At 41.4% G+C, this 15,423-nt stretch overlaps 1 protein-coding gene across 1 annotated transcript; it reads left to right on the top strand.

Annotated features, from left to right (window-relative positions):
• Nucleotides 1-322: 322 nt before the first annotated feature.
• LOC111973847 (apical junction component 1 homolog) lies at nucleotides 323-11,102 on the top strand. The gene is made up of 2 exons (XM_024001269.2): nucleotides 323-421; nucleotides 7,681-11,102. The coding sequence occupies exon 2, from the start codon at nucleotides 7,735-7,737 to the stop codon at nucleotides 11,005-11,007; it is 3,273 nt and encodes a 1,090-aa protein (XP_023857037.1). The 5' UTR covers nucleotides 323-421; nucleotides 7,681-7,734; the 3' UTR covers nucleotides 11,008-11,102.
• The last annotated feature ends 4,321 nt before the right edge of the window (nucleotides 11,103-15,423 follow it).

Genomic DNA, 15,423 nt, shown 5'->3' with positions numbered 1-15,423 from the left:
CCATATGAACAGTGATGCAAAATGAGCCTTAATTTTTGTGTCTGCAGCTACTTTCATGAACACAGATAGTATGCAATTCTCCTCACAGACATGTATTTAATAAGCATGACAAAGTCCCTTATAAACGCTCATCAGCACGCAAGCATACGAACTCACATGCTAATGCACGCGAGCGCGTCATTTAATGCCCATAAGCGCAGACTCAGACACACCCCCTTATTGCTACGAATGCTTCAGATAAACTATGAGGGCGCACTAAATCACTGTTGACTGTGTTGTGGATAACATGTAGCACTAAATGCGAAGATGGCATGATTTTTTATAAAGACCGTATAAGAAATGTAGTAAAGCTGCACCTAACAGGAGCCAAGGATTGATCATGTAGCCTACATATGATGGAAGCGGATCATTGGCGTGAAGGGTAAGATGATATCCACTCCTATTTGATGATGGAATGAAAGGACGGGTTTCAAAATTCTCAGTTTTTCCTCTGAGTACGGCCACAACATTTTGGTCTATTTGAGCGTGCGATTACCTCTCCTCGGATGATYTCTTCGATGCTCAAATACATTGGGTCAGCAATGCCGTGCCGCATCAATAAACGAGGACAAAGTGTGCTTCAGATCTTGGTGTGCCAAAATCACACCTTTGAAAATAGAAAAGCTCAATGATAACTGTCCTTTCAAATGTCCTTTCAAATGCAGCCATCGGATCAAATCACGACACTGTTACAATAGCGCATATTAGACCAATTTTTTTCAATGCATTTTCCCAACAGTTGTCTCAGTGGATAAACTGTTTACTTTCTTATCAATTGTTTTGAGGGAATTTGACAATTTGCGACATGGACAGGTTGCCTATGTAGGTTAAGTTGGATTCGTTTCACGTAGAGAGAGTGCATAACTGTGGCCCATCGAGCATCTATTGAAAACTAGCCTATTTGAATGTTTCAGTGTGTGCTGAGTGTATCCAGGCGACATGGCATGTGGTATGTGAGTGTAGCCAATGTTATTTGTACTAGTTTACAGTGTTAAAGTGAAAGTGGTCCCGCTTGCCCCTTGATGCACTTCTGTAGCCTATGGCAAAATATTTTATTTTAACTCAAGTCTCTCTTCCATCGATGATATAGACCTATATAATCATGGACAAGTATTATATTGCCTATGCACAAACCAAATAAACGATGTCTGTCGCCTACTCTGTATACTGAAGACATTACTGTCAGGTAAATGGCTATTTTCTCCAGATTGCAATGATTTCCTAATTTTCAAATGAGACAATGCAAACAGAGTAGGGCTATCACGATTCAGCCATATAATGTTAATTCTGATATCTGGATTTCAGCAACATCAAAAGAGACAAAAAGTTACACATTCCAGAGATCCACCATAGTTCAGCTCAAATGTGTGTTTTCTTATTTTATTAGCCTCTGGATAAATAGCCTTCTTTACCCAAAGGACATACAGTACCAAGGCCATAAATCTGCATCCTCTGTGACCTTTTATAAAAAATGCTGTCACTGATGACTTACCCTCTAAAAAGGACATTCAATGCCTTTATCAGCATGAGAGCAAATCAGGCGACTTTGTTTTGTTGGGCGATAGCATAATGGATTGCATGATGGTGGAAAGAGGGTATGATTGTACACACACACACACAAACACACATACGTCTGCACTTCAATGTCAGTGTTGTCAATTTACCTACTTTCTGAGTAATATTGTATATTATTAATCAATTCCATCCTCTTTGCTATTTTTGTAGCATGGCTGACACAGATGCCAGATTGATTAGAGAATATTCATGCTTCAGTGGCATTTCAGTGGTGGCCCTCAATTAGACAGCGACCAATGTAATGAAAAATAAATAGCCATAATTAAAAACATTTATCTTGTCAAAAAATATTTGATAATGCTTCATCTTACAGTCTGCCACAATATTTACTGTGTATTTCCTTAGAAATAACATTGTAAAATAGTAGTAACATAATAATAATCCAATAATTATATTGTTGACACAAACACAACATTTATAAATATTTTGATACCAGGTTGTTAGTTACCAATTGTGTTACACCCGACCCAATGGTGTAATATTTAAAAAGGACATATTTGCTGTATGTTGAAATCTGTTTTGAAAATTGTAATTACAAGATGAGTCAGTGACTGTAACCATGGTACATTATTTAATAGTATCTGTAGGTCTGGTAAGGTTATGATGGTTGTGTGTAGATGATATTTAGGTGTGTTGTGGAGACATGACGGGGGAGACGTTTGGTCAGACCTCTCTCCTCAGGATGAACAGATGGTATCTCAGGGTTAGCTCATGGGCGAGAGCCAACAAGGGAGCCTCTATGTTTGTCTCTCTGTCATGAAAATATGCTTTAAAAGTCAAACGAAAAAGCATTACAAGCACGGTCTATGTGCAAAAATATTGAAATATTTGCACTATTTGAAACATGGATACTCAGATACTCCCTTATTCTTGGTTTTAAACAGAGACACATTATTTATATTCCATTTCTTCATATAAATAGTGGTCAACTATACCCCTTTGTTTATTACAATGTATTGTTGTTTAAGATATGAATAACAAGCTATGTACTAGTGAAATACTCTGTGTGTACTGAAAGCCACTATTCCACTGAATCTATTCTGTTGAAAATCTATTTATTGTGTGAAACAAAGAGTCAGTGATCTTGACTCTTGAAAACAAACCATTGGCATCTTACATAGCCTTTATTTTTTATTTGTTTTGGGGGGGGGGATTGACTGTCGTCTACAATCAATGGAAAGGGACTTATTTACTGAGGAGTTGCCAGTCACTATTATACTTTTTGTATATATTATCACGACTGCTCACGCTCCCCCTCACTGGCGCTCGAAGGCGCCAGGCTCCCCAGCATTACGCACTCCTGCCACCATCATTACGCACACCTGCCTTCCCCCGTCACGTGCATCAGCGATTATTGGACTCACCTGGACTCAATCACCTCTGTCATTACCTCCCCTATATCTGTCTGGTTCCCCGCTCTGTTCCCTTCTTCAGCATTAATTGTTGTTTGTCGTTGTTTACCTGTGTGCTGACGCTGTTCCTGTTTTGTTACCTGTCTGTTCCTGAATAAATGTTGACTCTTCGTATCTGCTTCTCATCTCCGGCGTCGGTTGTTACAGAATGCTGAAGCCTTCATACGAAGCATCGGGGAGTGCTGCCGATGGAACAGGGGGTGCCTGAACCAGCTCGTCGGGCTGTCACGCCCTAGCTGGTGCTAGAGGTTCTTGCCCCGGTTGGCTCGGAAGCCGCCCATCCCACATCGGGCCTCAGCCGGATCGTCAGGTTTTTACGCCCAGCCAGCTCGTCAGGCTGCTACGCCTCCGCCGGATCATCGGGCTCCCACGCCTCAGCGGGATCGACAGGCTTTCACGCCCTAGCCGGATCGTCGGGCTCCTATGCCTCAGCCGGCTCGCCAGGCTCCCATGCTTTTGCCGGTTCGTCGGGGGGTTCCGCCCAGACGGCTTGTCCTGCGCCCGTGCCTCAGCCGACATGTCAGACTCGCCCAGGTGGGACGCCAGGTGGCACCTCTAGAGGGGGGTACTGTCACACCTGCTCCCGCACCCCCTCCTTGGTGCTCAAAGGCACCAGGCTCCCCAGCATTACGCACTCCTGCCACCATCATTACACACACCTGCCATCCCCCCGTCATGCGCTTCAGCGATTATTAGACTCACCTGGACTCAATCACCTCTGTCATTACCTCAAATATATCTGTCTGGTTCCCCGCTCTGTTCTCTGCTTCAGTATTAATTGTCATTTATCGTTATTTACCCGTGTGCTGACGCTGTTCCTGTTTTGTTACCTGTCTGTTCCTGAATACATTTTGACTCCCCGTACCTGCTTGTCATCTCCGGCGTCGGTTGTTACAGTGCCTTGCAAAAGTATTCATCCCCCTTGGCATTTTCCCTATTTTGTTGCATTACAACCTGAAATTTAAATGTATTTTTATTTGGATTTCATGTAATGGACATACACAAAATAGTCAAAATTGGTGAAGTGAAGTGAAATGAAAAAAATAACTTAAATATATATATTTTTTATATATATATWTTTTTTAAACTGAAAAGTGGTGTGTGCATATGTATTCACCCCCTTTGCTATGAAGCCCCTAAATAAGATCTGGTGCAACCAATTACCTTCAGAAGTCACATAATTAGTTAAATAAAGAGGGCTGCCCACCAAAAATCATGGCCCAGGCAAGGAGGGCATTAATCAGAGACGCAACAAAGAGACCAAAGATAACCCTGAAGGAGCTGCAAAGCTCCACGGCAGAGATTGGAGTATCTGTCCATAGGACCACTTTAAGCTGTACACTCCACAGAGCTGCGCTTTACGGAAGAGTGGCCAGAAAAAAGCCATTGCTTAAAGAAAAAAATAAGCAAACACATTTGGTGTTCGCCAAAAGTCATGTGGGAGACTCCCCAAACATATGGAAGAGGGTACTCTGGTTAGACGAGACTAAAATGTTGCTTTTTGGCCATCAAGGAAAGCGCTATGTCTGGCGCAAACCCAACACCTCTCATCACCCCGAGAGTACCATCCCCACAGTGAAGCATGGTGGTGGCAGCATCATACTGTGGGTATGTTTATCATCGGCAGGGTCTGGGAAACTTATCAGAATTGAAGGAATGATGGATGGTGCTAAATACAGGGAAATTCTTGAGGGAAACCCGTTTCAGTCTTCTAGAGATTTGAGACTGGGACGGAGGTTCACCTTCCAGCAGGACAATGACCCTAAGCATACTGCTAAAGCAACACTCAAGTGGTTTAAGGGGAAATATTTAAATGTCTTGGAATGGCCTAGTCAAGCCCAGACCTCAATCCAATGAAGAATCTGTGGTATGACTTAAAGATTGCTGTATACCAGCGGAACCCATCCAACTTGAAGGAGCTGGAGCAGTTTTGCCTTGAAGAATGGGCAAATATCCCAGTGGCTAGATGTGCCAAGCTTATAGAGACATACCCCAAGAGACTTGCAGCTGTAATTGCTGCAAAAGGTGGCTCTACAAAGTATTGACTTTCGGGGGCGTGAATAGTTATGCACGCTCAAGTTTTCTGTTTTTTTGTCTTACTTCTTGTTTCACAATAAAAATTATTTTGCATCTTCTAAGTGGTAGGCATGTTATGTAAATCAAATGATACAAACCTCCCAAAAATCAATCTTCATTCCAGGTTGTAAGTCAGCAAAATAGGAAAAATGCCAAATGGGGTGAATACTTTCGCAAGCTACCGTAGGTTTGGATCCTTACACAATCATTCCTAAAGTGCTTGAAACAAACCATTGAATTATGGTTRAGTGACTCTTTTTCTCTAGAGTGAATGATTACAGATACAGATATCTGTACAGATACAGTTTTGCACTATTTTCATGACCAGACTTTGTATGTAAGATCCCACTAAGACTACGTCTAATTTGCCATTACAATACAATACTGATAATTTACTACCTCTTAGAAATGCAGTACTTTTTTTGAGGGGAACATCCACAGTTTCAGTATTTGTTGCTTTAATTGTTTCTCTCTTTTTAAATGTCAATTTATGGGCCTTGCCTATATTAGTACACTCTTAGAAAAAGGGTTCCAAAGGGGTTCTTCGGTTGTTCCCATAAGAGAACACTTTTTTGGTTCCAGATTGAACCATTTTTTGTTCCAGGTAGAACTCTTTTGGGTTCCATGTAAAATCCTCTGTGGAAAGGCTTTTACATGGAACCCAAAAGGGTTCTACCTGGAACCGAAGGGTTCTAGCTGGATCCAAATAGTGTTCTTCAAAGGGTTCTCCTATGGGGACAGATGAAGAACCCTTTTAGGTTCTAGATAGCAAATTTTTTCTAAGAGTGTGTTGTGTTTCTCAAGTGTTGATCTTGTGCAAGATATTAATCTTAGATTTAGATGCTGTGTAAAGCATCTTGGCAATATGATGGGCAGTAAAATCGAGATTTCCCACTCTCCTAAAATTAGAACAACCTTGTGCGGCACACTGCAGAAAAGCACATCGCAGCATGATACAATTAAATCCTTCATCTGTTTCTTCTCAAGCTGTGTGAAAATCCACAGATTACAGGCTCCAAGTTAAGATGCTTTACTAGATGTGAACTTTTCCTTCTTTTCATTGGATCTAGAATGAAATAGGCCTACAGTATGGAAGATACAAGTGCTGAAATAACCTCTCTGTGCTACGGATCCCTTTAGCGGGATCATTTTCCTAAACAACCGCTGAATTGCAGGGCGCAAAATATTACTAAAAATATTTATAATCATGCAATCACAAGTGAAATATACCAAAACACAGTTTAGCTTGTTGTTAATCCACCTATCGTGTCAGATTTTGAAAATATGCTTTACAGCGAAAGCAATCCAAGCTTTTGTGACTGTATCAATCAATGCTAGAACAGCTAGCCCCAAATTAGCATGGTCACGAAAGTCAGAAAAACAATAAAATTAATCGCTTACCTTTGATAATCTTCGGATGTTTGCACTCACGAGACTCCCAGTTACACAATAAATGTTATTTTTGTTCGATAAATATTACTTTTATAACAAAAAAACTCCATTTGGGTTGCGCGTTATGTTCAGAAAACTACAGCCTCGTTCCGTTCGACATAAATTCCCAAAAGTATCTGTAATGCTCGTTAAAACATTTACATTACATTTACATTTAAGTCATTTAGCAGACGCTCTTATCCAGAGCGACTTACAAATTGGTGCATTCACCTTATGATATCCAGTGGAACAACCACTTTACAATAGTGCATCTAACTCTTTTAAGGGGGGGGGGGTTAGAAGGATTACTTTATCCTATCCTAGGTATTCCTTAAAGAGGTGGGGTTTCAGGTGTCTCCGGAAGGTGGTGATTGACTCCGCTGACTTGGCGTCGTGAGGGAGTTTGTTCCACCATTGGGGTGCCAGAGCAGCGAACAAGATCATGAAAGATCAGAGAGCGAACAAACATGTCAAATGTTTTTTATAATCAATCCTCAGGTTGTTTTTAACATACATAATCGATAATATTTCAACCGGACCGTAACCTATTCAATAAAAGAGAGAAAGAAAATGGAGAGCTACCCCTCTCGCGCGCAGGAACTAATCAAAGGACACCTGACTAGTTTTGAATAATCTCGCTAATTTTTCAAAATAAAAGCCTGAAACTATGTCTAAAGCCTGGTCACAGCCCGAGGAAGCCATTGGAAAAGGAATCTGGTTGATACCCCTTTAAATGGAAGAAAGACGGGAAATTAAACAGATTTAAAAAATAAAAAATCACTTCCGGGTTAGATTTCCTCAGGTTTTCGCCTGCAAAATAAGTTTTGTTATACTCACAGACAATATTCTGACAGTTTTGGAAACTTTGGAGTGTTTTCTATCCTAATCTGTAAATTATATGCATATTATACGATCTGGACCTGAGAAATAGTCCGTTTACCTTGGGAACGTTATTTWAAAAYAATAATAATAATAGAAAACTGACCCCTAGCGTCAAGAAGTGAAATAATCATTTGATAATTTATGTTGTTAATCTCTGTCATCATAACATGTTAATGTCTGTGTAGAATCACTTCTACATTTTTAAAGAAAATGTGTGTATGTTTTAATATGGATATAAAATGCTTTTATATCTTTCTTTTCTCAGGCCAAATTGATCTTGAATCAATTTGAATGGGGAGATCGGAGGAGTCCCTATAAGATGACACGCACAGATCCCCCTGATATATTGGTATCTACTCTGTATCGGGACATCAAACTAAATCCCATCACTGGGCACTCCATTTCGCTCAGCCCCTTCCAACAATGTGACTCGCAAATGATTGACAAACTGGAGCGACACACGGAAACCATTAACAAAAGACACTGCCGTAGCTTTGACTACCTTGAGTCATTGGACGACCCACAGCCCTTTTCTGCCTCAATGGAGTATCCTTACAAGAGGACTGAGCATCAGAGGGTGCATAAAGAGGTGACCTGGAATGGCCTGGATCATCCAGGACACCTCCGTTTCTCGTCCCCTGATCTGTTCAACACTAGACTACACCCACCACAGCATGCCAACCCAGACAAAACCAGTCAGGCCACGAGGTCAGATTCAAAGAAGAGGACAAGATCAAAAAGTGCTCCCAGAGTCAAGACCACCCTTACCCCTGTGCCTATGTCAGTCTCCCCACCGGTAACCAGGAGAGGACGAGATGTTCCACAGGCTGTACCAAACCCCCCTCTAAGGACATCTGAACCACACCGGGACTCTTACTCCTCTAACCAAGCTTTTTCGAACGAAGTACACCCTATAAAACTGCAACCACACTCTCCCCTCTACGTCTCAGACTGTTTCTCTGAGGAGAGCAAACAGGATGAGCCAGCCATCACTCCTCATGTCAGGTGCCGTGTGGATATCAAGCCAGATGCAGCGGTCCTGCAGCACACAGCCAGGAGGTCTCAGAGCATGAGGACTGAACATCCCTGGCAGAGATACTCCTACTTCAGTCAGAGCAGAGGTCTGTCTGTGCCACGGCAGGTACGGACACCCACACCAAACGACTGTTACAGTGGCGATTATAGACAAACATATCAGTACACTACCTGCGGGCCCCCCAGCTACATCCAGCCAGTAGACATGCGAAGGGTGCCCTCCACTATAATGCCAAGGGAATACTTGTCAAGGGAGCAGAGGACTCTTTCAAACCCCAATATACCCACTAAATTCTTCTACACTGAGGATCCGACCAGATACCCTGTCCACCCCTCTGCTAGAGCGTACTATCAGGATGATAATTCAAGCCTCACCAGCCAAGGCAGTACTCTTAATGGTCAGTATATGCATGATCCACGGACTCGCTGGGTTCACACTGACCCAGTCCGGCCATATTACACAGAGCAACACATGTCCAGCAGAGACCCTGTGCAGGCTGTCTATACCAGGCCTTACTCCACAAGCGAGGTAGGGCCATACTTTGCTCAAACACAACAGGCAAGAGCATACTATGGGGAAGAACCCAGGGGCTATCCCTGTCAGTCTAATGGCTCCAGGATGTTATACAGCAAGCCGTACAACCCCCAAGCAGAACAGTATATTCCTTACAGGGCGTATCACACGGAGGGCCGTCGACGTACACAAATGTCCCAGGCCTATGCAGATGACTGGTATCGTTCAAGTATATCTGGATACTCCAACCAGTCCTCTCAGCTGACACCACAGAGAGTAAGACAAGAGCCAGTAATGTCCCCCTGGTTTGAAAACAGTCATGTGGAGCCAACCAGCCTGGGAGCAGAAGTCAGAAAACACTCAAAGTCCTGGGACAATATTCTTTATCCTCGTCATGACAGGGAGCAAGCAGTGCCGTGTGGACGCAGCTATGATAATCTGTTATACCAGGGGAGACATGCTCTGTTTCCTAATGATACACCAAAGCCAGTTATACTCAATCTATCTAGTTCACCAAGGCGCTATGCTGCCCTGTCCCTCTCTGAAAACTCCTTAGAGAAAGGTCCAAACAATCCTGGAAGGAACACTAAGGCTGGGCTATGGTTTGTAACTCCTGAGATCACGATAACCGACAATGACATACGCGCACGCAACCACAAACAGCAAGATGTGCGTTCAGCCACCTGGGATGCACTGGATTGTGAAAAGGTGCCAACTCTAAATGTTCTTCATCATCAAGAGCAGCCATCTGAGTCAGCGGAACTGACCAAAGACAGACAACACAAAGATTATTCCCTGCAGCAGAGCCTAGAGCAACTGGACGAGCTGCTAGCTGATCTTGTCACTGATTACAAACCCTCAACCAGCAGGCGGCCTAGTCAGGATCTAATGGACCAACTAAAACAGTTGATTAGTGAGGATGATGAAAAAGGAAAGCTAATATCTTCAGGCCTAGAGAGTCTAGGAGGCCTAGAGAGTCTAGGAACTCTGAGCTCACCAATCGCCTCCACTAAAACCAGCCCTGACACCATCAAAGACCCAGACAGTGGGTGTGATGGCTTACAGAGCATACAAAGGAGTCCAGAGGAGATCTCCCCAGACCACAGCACAGACGACGATGACACCATGATGTGTGCCAACAAGAAGTGCAAGCGGACAGAGACCCTGTTCAATGCCTGTCTTTACTTCAAATCCTGTCATAGTTGCTACACCTTCTACTGCTCCCGGAACTGCCGTCGGGATGACTGGGACAGCCATAAAGAGAACTGTCTATATGGGCGTATCAGTAGTGTGTGCAGGCACATGCTGAAGTACTGCAGAGAGAACTCTGAGATCCATAAAGCCTTCTCTCGCATTGCCAAAGCTGGCTACCTTTCCAGAGGGAGAGGCATTCTTTTCCTGGGCTTTGCTAACCCAGGGACTGCTGACAACTTCCTGAAGGATGGCCTTGAGAGCCTTGTCATGTCCCCCACATATCTGTCTCTAAGAGAGCTGGACAGCTTCAAAGACAACCTGGGGGATTACTGTAAGGACCTGCAGCAGGCTGGCAATGAMTATGACCCCAATGAATGTTTTCTCTTGAATGTATCCATAGCTGTTGGTGAACTAGTGCCTAACAGACCCTCACCAAGAGTCCAAACACCAACAGTCCGAAAACATGCAAAGATTTCGTTGGCCTCCTCCAGCCCAGATAAAAAGGTCTTCAGGAAGGAAAGTGACATGGAGACACTCATTCTCACCCCGCCACCAGGCACACCTGATATTGACAAAGAGGGAAAGGAGGGTATGAAAGCCAGAGAGATCTGCTTTATCAATATCCAACGTGAGCTCAGGACCAGGGGAGTCTTCCTGCGTCATGAGTATCCCAAAATATACCGTCAACTCTGTGAATTTGTGGAGAGCAACAAGAGATTCACGCCCACTACCATTTACCCCATAGATAAGAGAACAGGGAAGCAGTTCATGTGTATGATCATGGCTGCTTCTGAGCCCAGAACGCTAGACTGGGTGGGCACCCCCCATCTCCTGGATGATATTATATAGTACTGACCTGTGCACCTCTGATGTCACCTATATGTACATGTATATACATATGATTTAACAGATATTTATGATGGATGTTTGTAGATACACATGCATTTTACATCAGAAAGTAAGATTGTTAAAGGGATACTTCAGGATTTTGGCAGTGAAGCCCTTTATCTATTTCCCCATTATCACATGAACTCGTGGATACTATTTTATGTCTCTAACTAGCACAATTACTAACTAGCGTTAGCGCAATGACTGGATGTCTATGGTAACTGCCAGCAAGCTAGTAGATACCATAGACTTCCACTCATCGTGCTAACGCTAGTTAGCATTGGCTCGCGAAACTACCTCTAACTTCCTTCAAACTGGATGCAGAGACATAGAAACGGTATCCATGAGTTCATCTGACTCTGGGGAAGTAGATAAAGGGCTTAATTGCCAAAATCCTGAAGTATCCCTTTAATAAGACTACCAGAAGTAATGTTTGCATATTAATCACTAAGAATTCGATATCATTTAGAAGTGATTCATACAAACAATGTGCAGGAAAGGTTGACTGACGTTGCACACACAAACAAACTATAATGTAACACTTTATCATTGTAGTTTTTGGTTGAAGTAGCGTTGTTTTGATCCTGTTACACTGAAATAGTTTGATCTGCATGTAAAATGGTCATGCTGTATTTTCAAGTCATTATTTAGTTTTAATCCCTGTTTAGACAAGGTACTGTCTGTGTTGATACCATATGAACTGGGTTGGAACAAGCACAAATAATTCAAAATGATCTATAAAAATATAACTGAATATAACTGAATATAACTGATGGAGGCACTACTATTAAGAGCATTTCTAAAGTAAACTAGATTAAAGCTTCAAAGCATAATCTCCACTAGTGTTCTACTTGTTGAAGCTTTTCTCAGCAGCTGGAATATATAAAACAAATACTGACCGTTGTATTTCTGCAGATGCTTCAATATATACAGAAAATTATTCTAATTTGAATATCAAGAATCTCTTGAAATTGCTGTGTTGTGCCAGGGTCTGGGTAGAAATCTTAGTTAATACTATTAATATCACTGCTGATAATAATACTTTCATTATGCCTACATATGGATAAAAAATCAGGTGTCTACATCTACGCTCTGAATCCTCTCACCCCTTGAGTTTCCCAGTTGTTGATTTTGTTTTAGGCATTTGAATTGCACCCTCTTTCATCACTTTGTTTAGATTTTGTACTGATTCTACACTGCTAAATTCATTGTAACACGCTTGATAACTTGTTTGATAGTGGCCTTCGGTAGAAAATGCATTTGACAGAAAGCAATGTGTGGATTTGTTTTGTAAGGCTTGACTCTTGACTGTAAATTAATGTGGTGCATTTGCTTGACATTGCAAATGAACATTTATTTTGCTTAAAGCACGTTATTTATATTCAGGTATTTTAATATTGATTATGCTCATCATAAGACTGACAATGGTTATAATAAACTGACATTCAATGCTTGGAAATTGAATATTATTTTCAAAGATATATGAAATATTAGTACTACTATTTTTGGTTGAGGAAAAAATGTTGTAACTAACACATTTGTTGAAGAATATCTATTAATATCCTATTCCGCACAAAGTATTTCATACCTGTAAATGAACACACAAATGAAATAAAAAGAAGAAACAAAAGAGCAACTTAACATTTAAACAGGACATATTGGTAATGATAAGTTGGAGCTTTGAGCTGCTATGAGCTTCTTTTGCACTTGAACATAAATTATACAGAATGTCTCCTAATGCATCTACACAGCACTGAAACAAGCATGTTATGTTTCCATTGATAGAGCCTGACAAATCTAAAATTGCTATTTTTGTCCTCCTGCAAGATGTCACCCAATTTTCTATTTTGTGATGTTTATAACCCATGTATAATAATCTGAAAATAAAGACTGACCTTTCTCTTTGCATTTCTCTTCTAGAGTAAACCATGCAGAGCCTTATATTCAGACATATCAAGGCTCTTGAGTAAACCATACAAATCACTAAAACAATGATCATACAATGTGATACATAGACCAAGTTGAAGGACACACAATAACAACTTGGTATTTAGTCTTTCCCCTTTATTTTTGTTGGTCTTACAATTTAGGACCAAAATAAACACTATGTATATGGGAAGTCTGTAGTTATTCACACTTCTATCAGATAGCCCTGAAGGACAGTCGGAATTACTTGAAGACTGAATAAATTGAACATCCTCGTCTAACTGATGCATTAATAAACTGTAAATCAAATCAGCCATGCCACGTTAAAGACCATTCTCTGCACTGCAAGCGAGAACTCCAGAAAGCCTACAGCCCAAAAACAGACCAAGACAATGCAGATAATCATTTAAATGGTATCTCAATATTACTTAAATATTGATAGTGACTCTGAATTTGCCAACAGACACTATCCCATCATGATAGTGCATCACCCTGCAATATGCAGGCACATGTGAGAAACCAGCACTACTTCTGCTGCTCCTAAAATAGACATCTCAATATTCTTATGTTAGACAGTGCTGTATCTTTGTTTTTCTATACAAATGGAGCTGGATGGAGAGAAAAATCTGGAGAAAAGCCATTTTGAAGAGTGTATATGAAATCATAGAACTTGAGCACCACCTATTGATGAAATCTAGACATTGCTAAAGTGGCAAATCAGAATAGTCAAAAACTGTCCCTTCATATTATTTGTAAACAAAGTTTGTAGCTTATAGCCTACAAATCTGTTTCATTCATACTCAGTCTATATTGAGAAATATTCTATGACTAGATATACACTATATTTTCTCCAGGAGGTATCTTTGCCACTGTAGGCCTAATATCCTAACATTTGAAAACAGATTGTTTATGGACTTCACAGACTGCAACTATGGCCCAAATCGGAGTCCAGGGTCCTCTATGGGTCCTTGAGGGTGTCCCAGGGGGGTTCTCAACAAGGTGGGGGGGAAATATAACATTTCTTTCACACCCATATTTCACTCACAGTCAGATTGCCTTCAGAACCCATCAGGAGAAATTATGATCATAGTTATTCTCTCAGTCATAATTAAGAAAGTAAATTCGTCTATTTTGTAAATTAACACACAACAGAGAGAGAGAGAGAGAGAGAGAGAGAGAGAGAGAGAGAGAGAGAGAGAGAGAGAGAGAGAGAGAGAGAGAGAGAGAGATATTGGACTAGACTAGGCAGTTGGCCCCTTAATTTAATTGTGCAAGGAGTATACATAATTTGAACCATAGGGATGCCTCCAACATATAGTGAAAAAACATAAATAAATGAGGTGTGCTTGTCATAAACAAAGATTTTCTAGATTTTGCTTCTCCAGCCTTAGCCTTGAGATTAACCTTTTAGGGACTCACTTCAACATAAATACTTTAAGAAATAAGGAGATAGGTATCTCATTAGTCAATGAATGTAGAAATGTATAACGGCCAACCCAACAGACTGTCGACCAATCGGGTCACGCGGTTGCTAAACTAATCGTCACGAAATCCCTTGTAAAAAGACAGGGTTTGAGTCGAGAAAGTGCTTATCTTCCTCAAAAGTACGCATTGTCACGATTTCAAAACGATACGATGTTACAAAGAACAAGTAAAATATCTCAGATCTCGGAAATGATAAGTAATGTTGTCCTTGTTGTTCACGTAATTCATTCTAATGTTGGATTTTTGAGCTAGCGTCCAATTCACTCCCATTCACTCCTTGAAGGAGTCTCTATGGGGGGTGATAAGGGCCATAATTAAGCCCAGGAAACTGTACCACTGTGTGGCTGCCTTACTAACGTCTGCATGTCGCCTGCATGTTACGTTAACTAACATGTCGTGATACCAACGCCTTACTAACATCTGCGTGACTCCTGCGTGTTAATGAAAGTCATAAGGTGTGTAGCCTACATCAGACAACCAATAAGAGTTGTGTCCGTGGCTTTCAGTCAAATAGAGGAGTTCATAGGCTTTCCCAGATGGAAATTTGGGATACTTGGGATGTCCCTACCTCAATCGAGGATACATGTAAAATGGTTTAGTTTAGTGTCAGTTAAGGGTTTTAGTTTAGTATTCAGGGTAAGGACGTCCTAAGGAATCCGGATAGCAGTGACATTCACAGTGAGAAACGGGCATGGTATTTGAGAGCTTGGCGGTGACACAGACATTCATTTGGTAGTTTTTTTTACAAGCAGCAGAGGCGATTTTCCAATGTCTGCCCCAGATAGTTTCCTTAGAGACGATGAATGTAATTACCAAGATGTCTGTCACGCCCTGACCTTAGAGATCCTTTTTATGTCTCTATTTTGGTTTGGTCAGGGTGTGAGTTGGGGTGCGTATTCTATATTCTATTATTTGTATTTCTATGTTTTGGCCGCGTAGGGTTCTCAATCAGGGACAGCTGTCTAT

Source organism: Salvelinus sp. IW2-2015, linkage group LG15 (assembly GCF_002910315.2).
Source record: "Salvelinus sp. IW2-2015 linkage group LG15, ASM291031v2, whole genome shotgun sequence".
Classification (NCBI taxonomy): domain Eukaryota; kingdom Metazoa; phylum Chordata; class Actinopteri; order Salmoniformes; family Salmonidae; genus Salvelinus; species Salvelinus sp. IW2-2015.
Note: the sequence above shows the minus strand (reverse complement) of the source record. Positions and strands in the feature narration are given on the sequence as shown.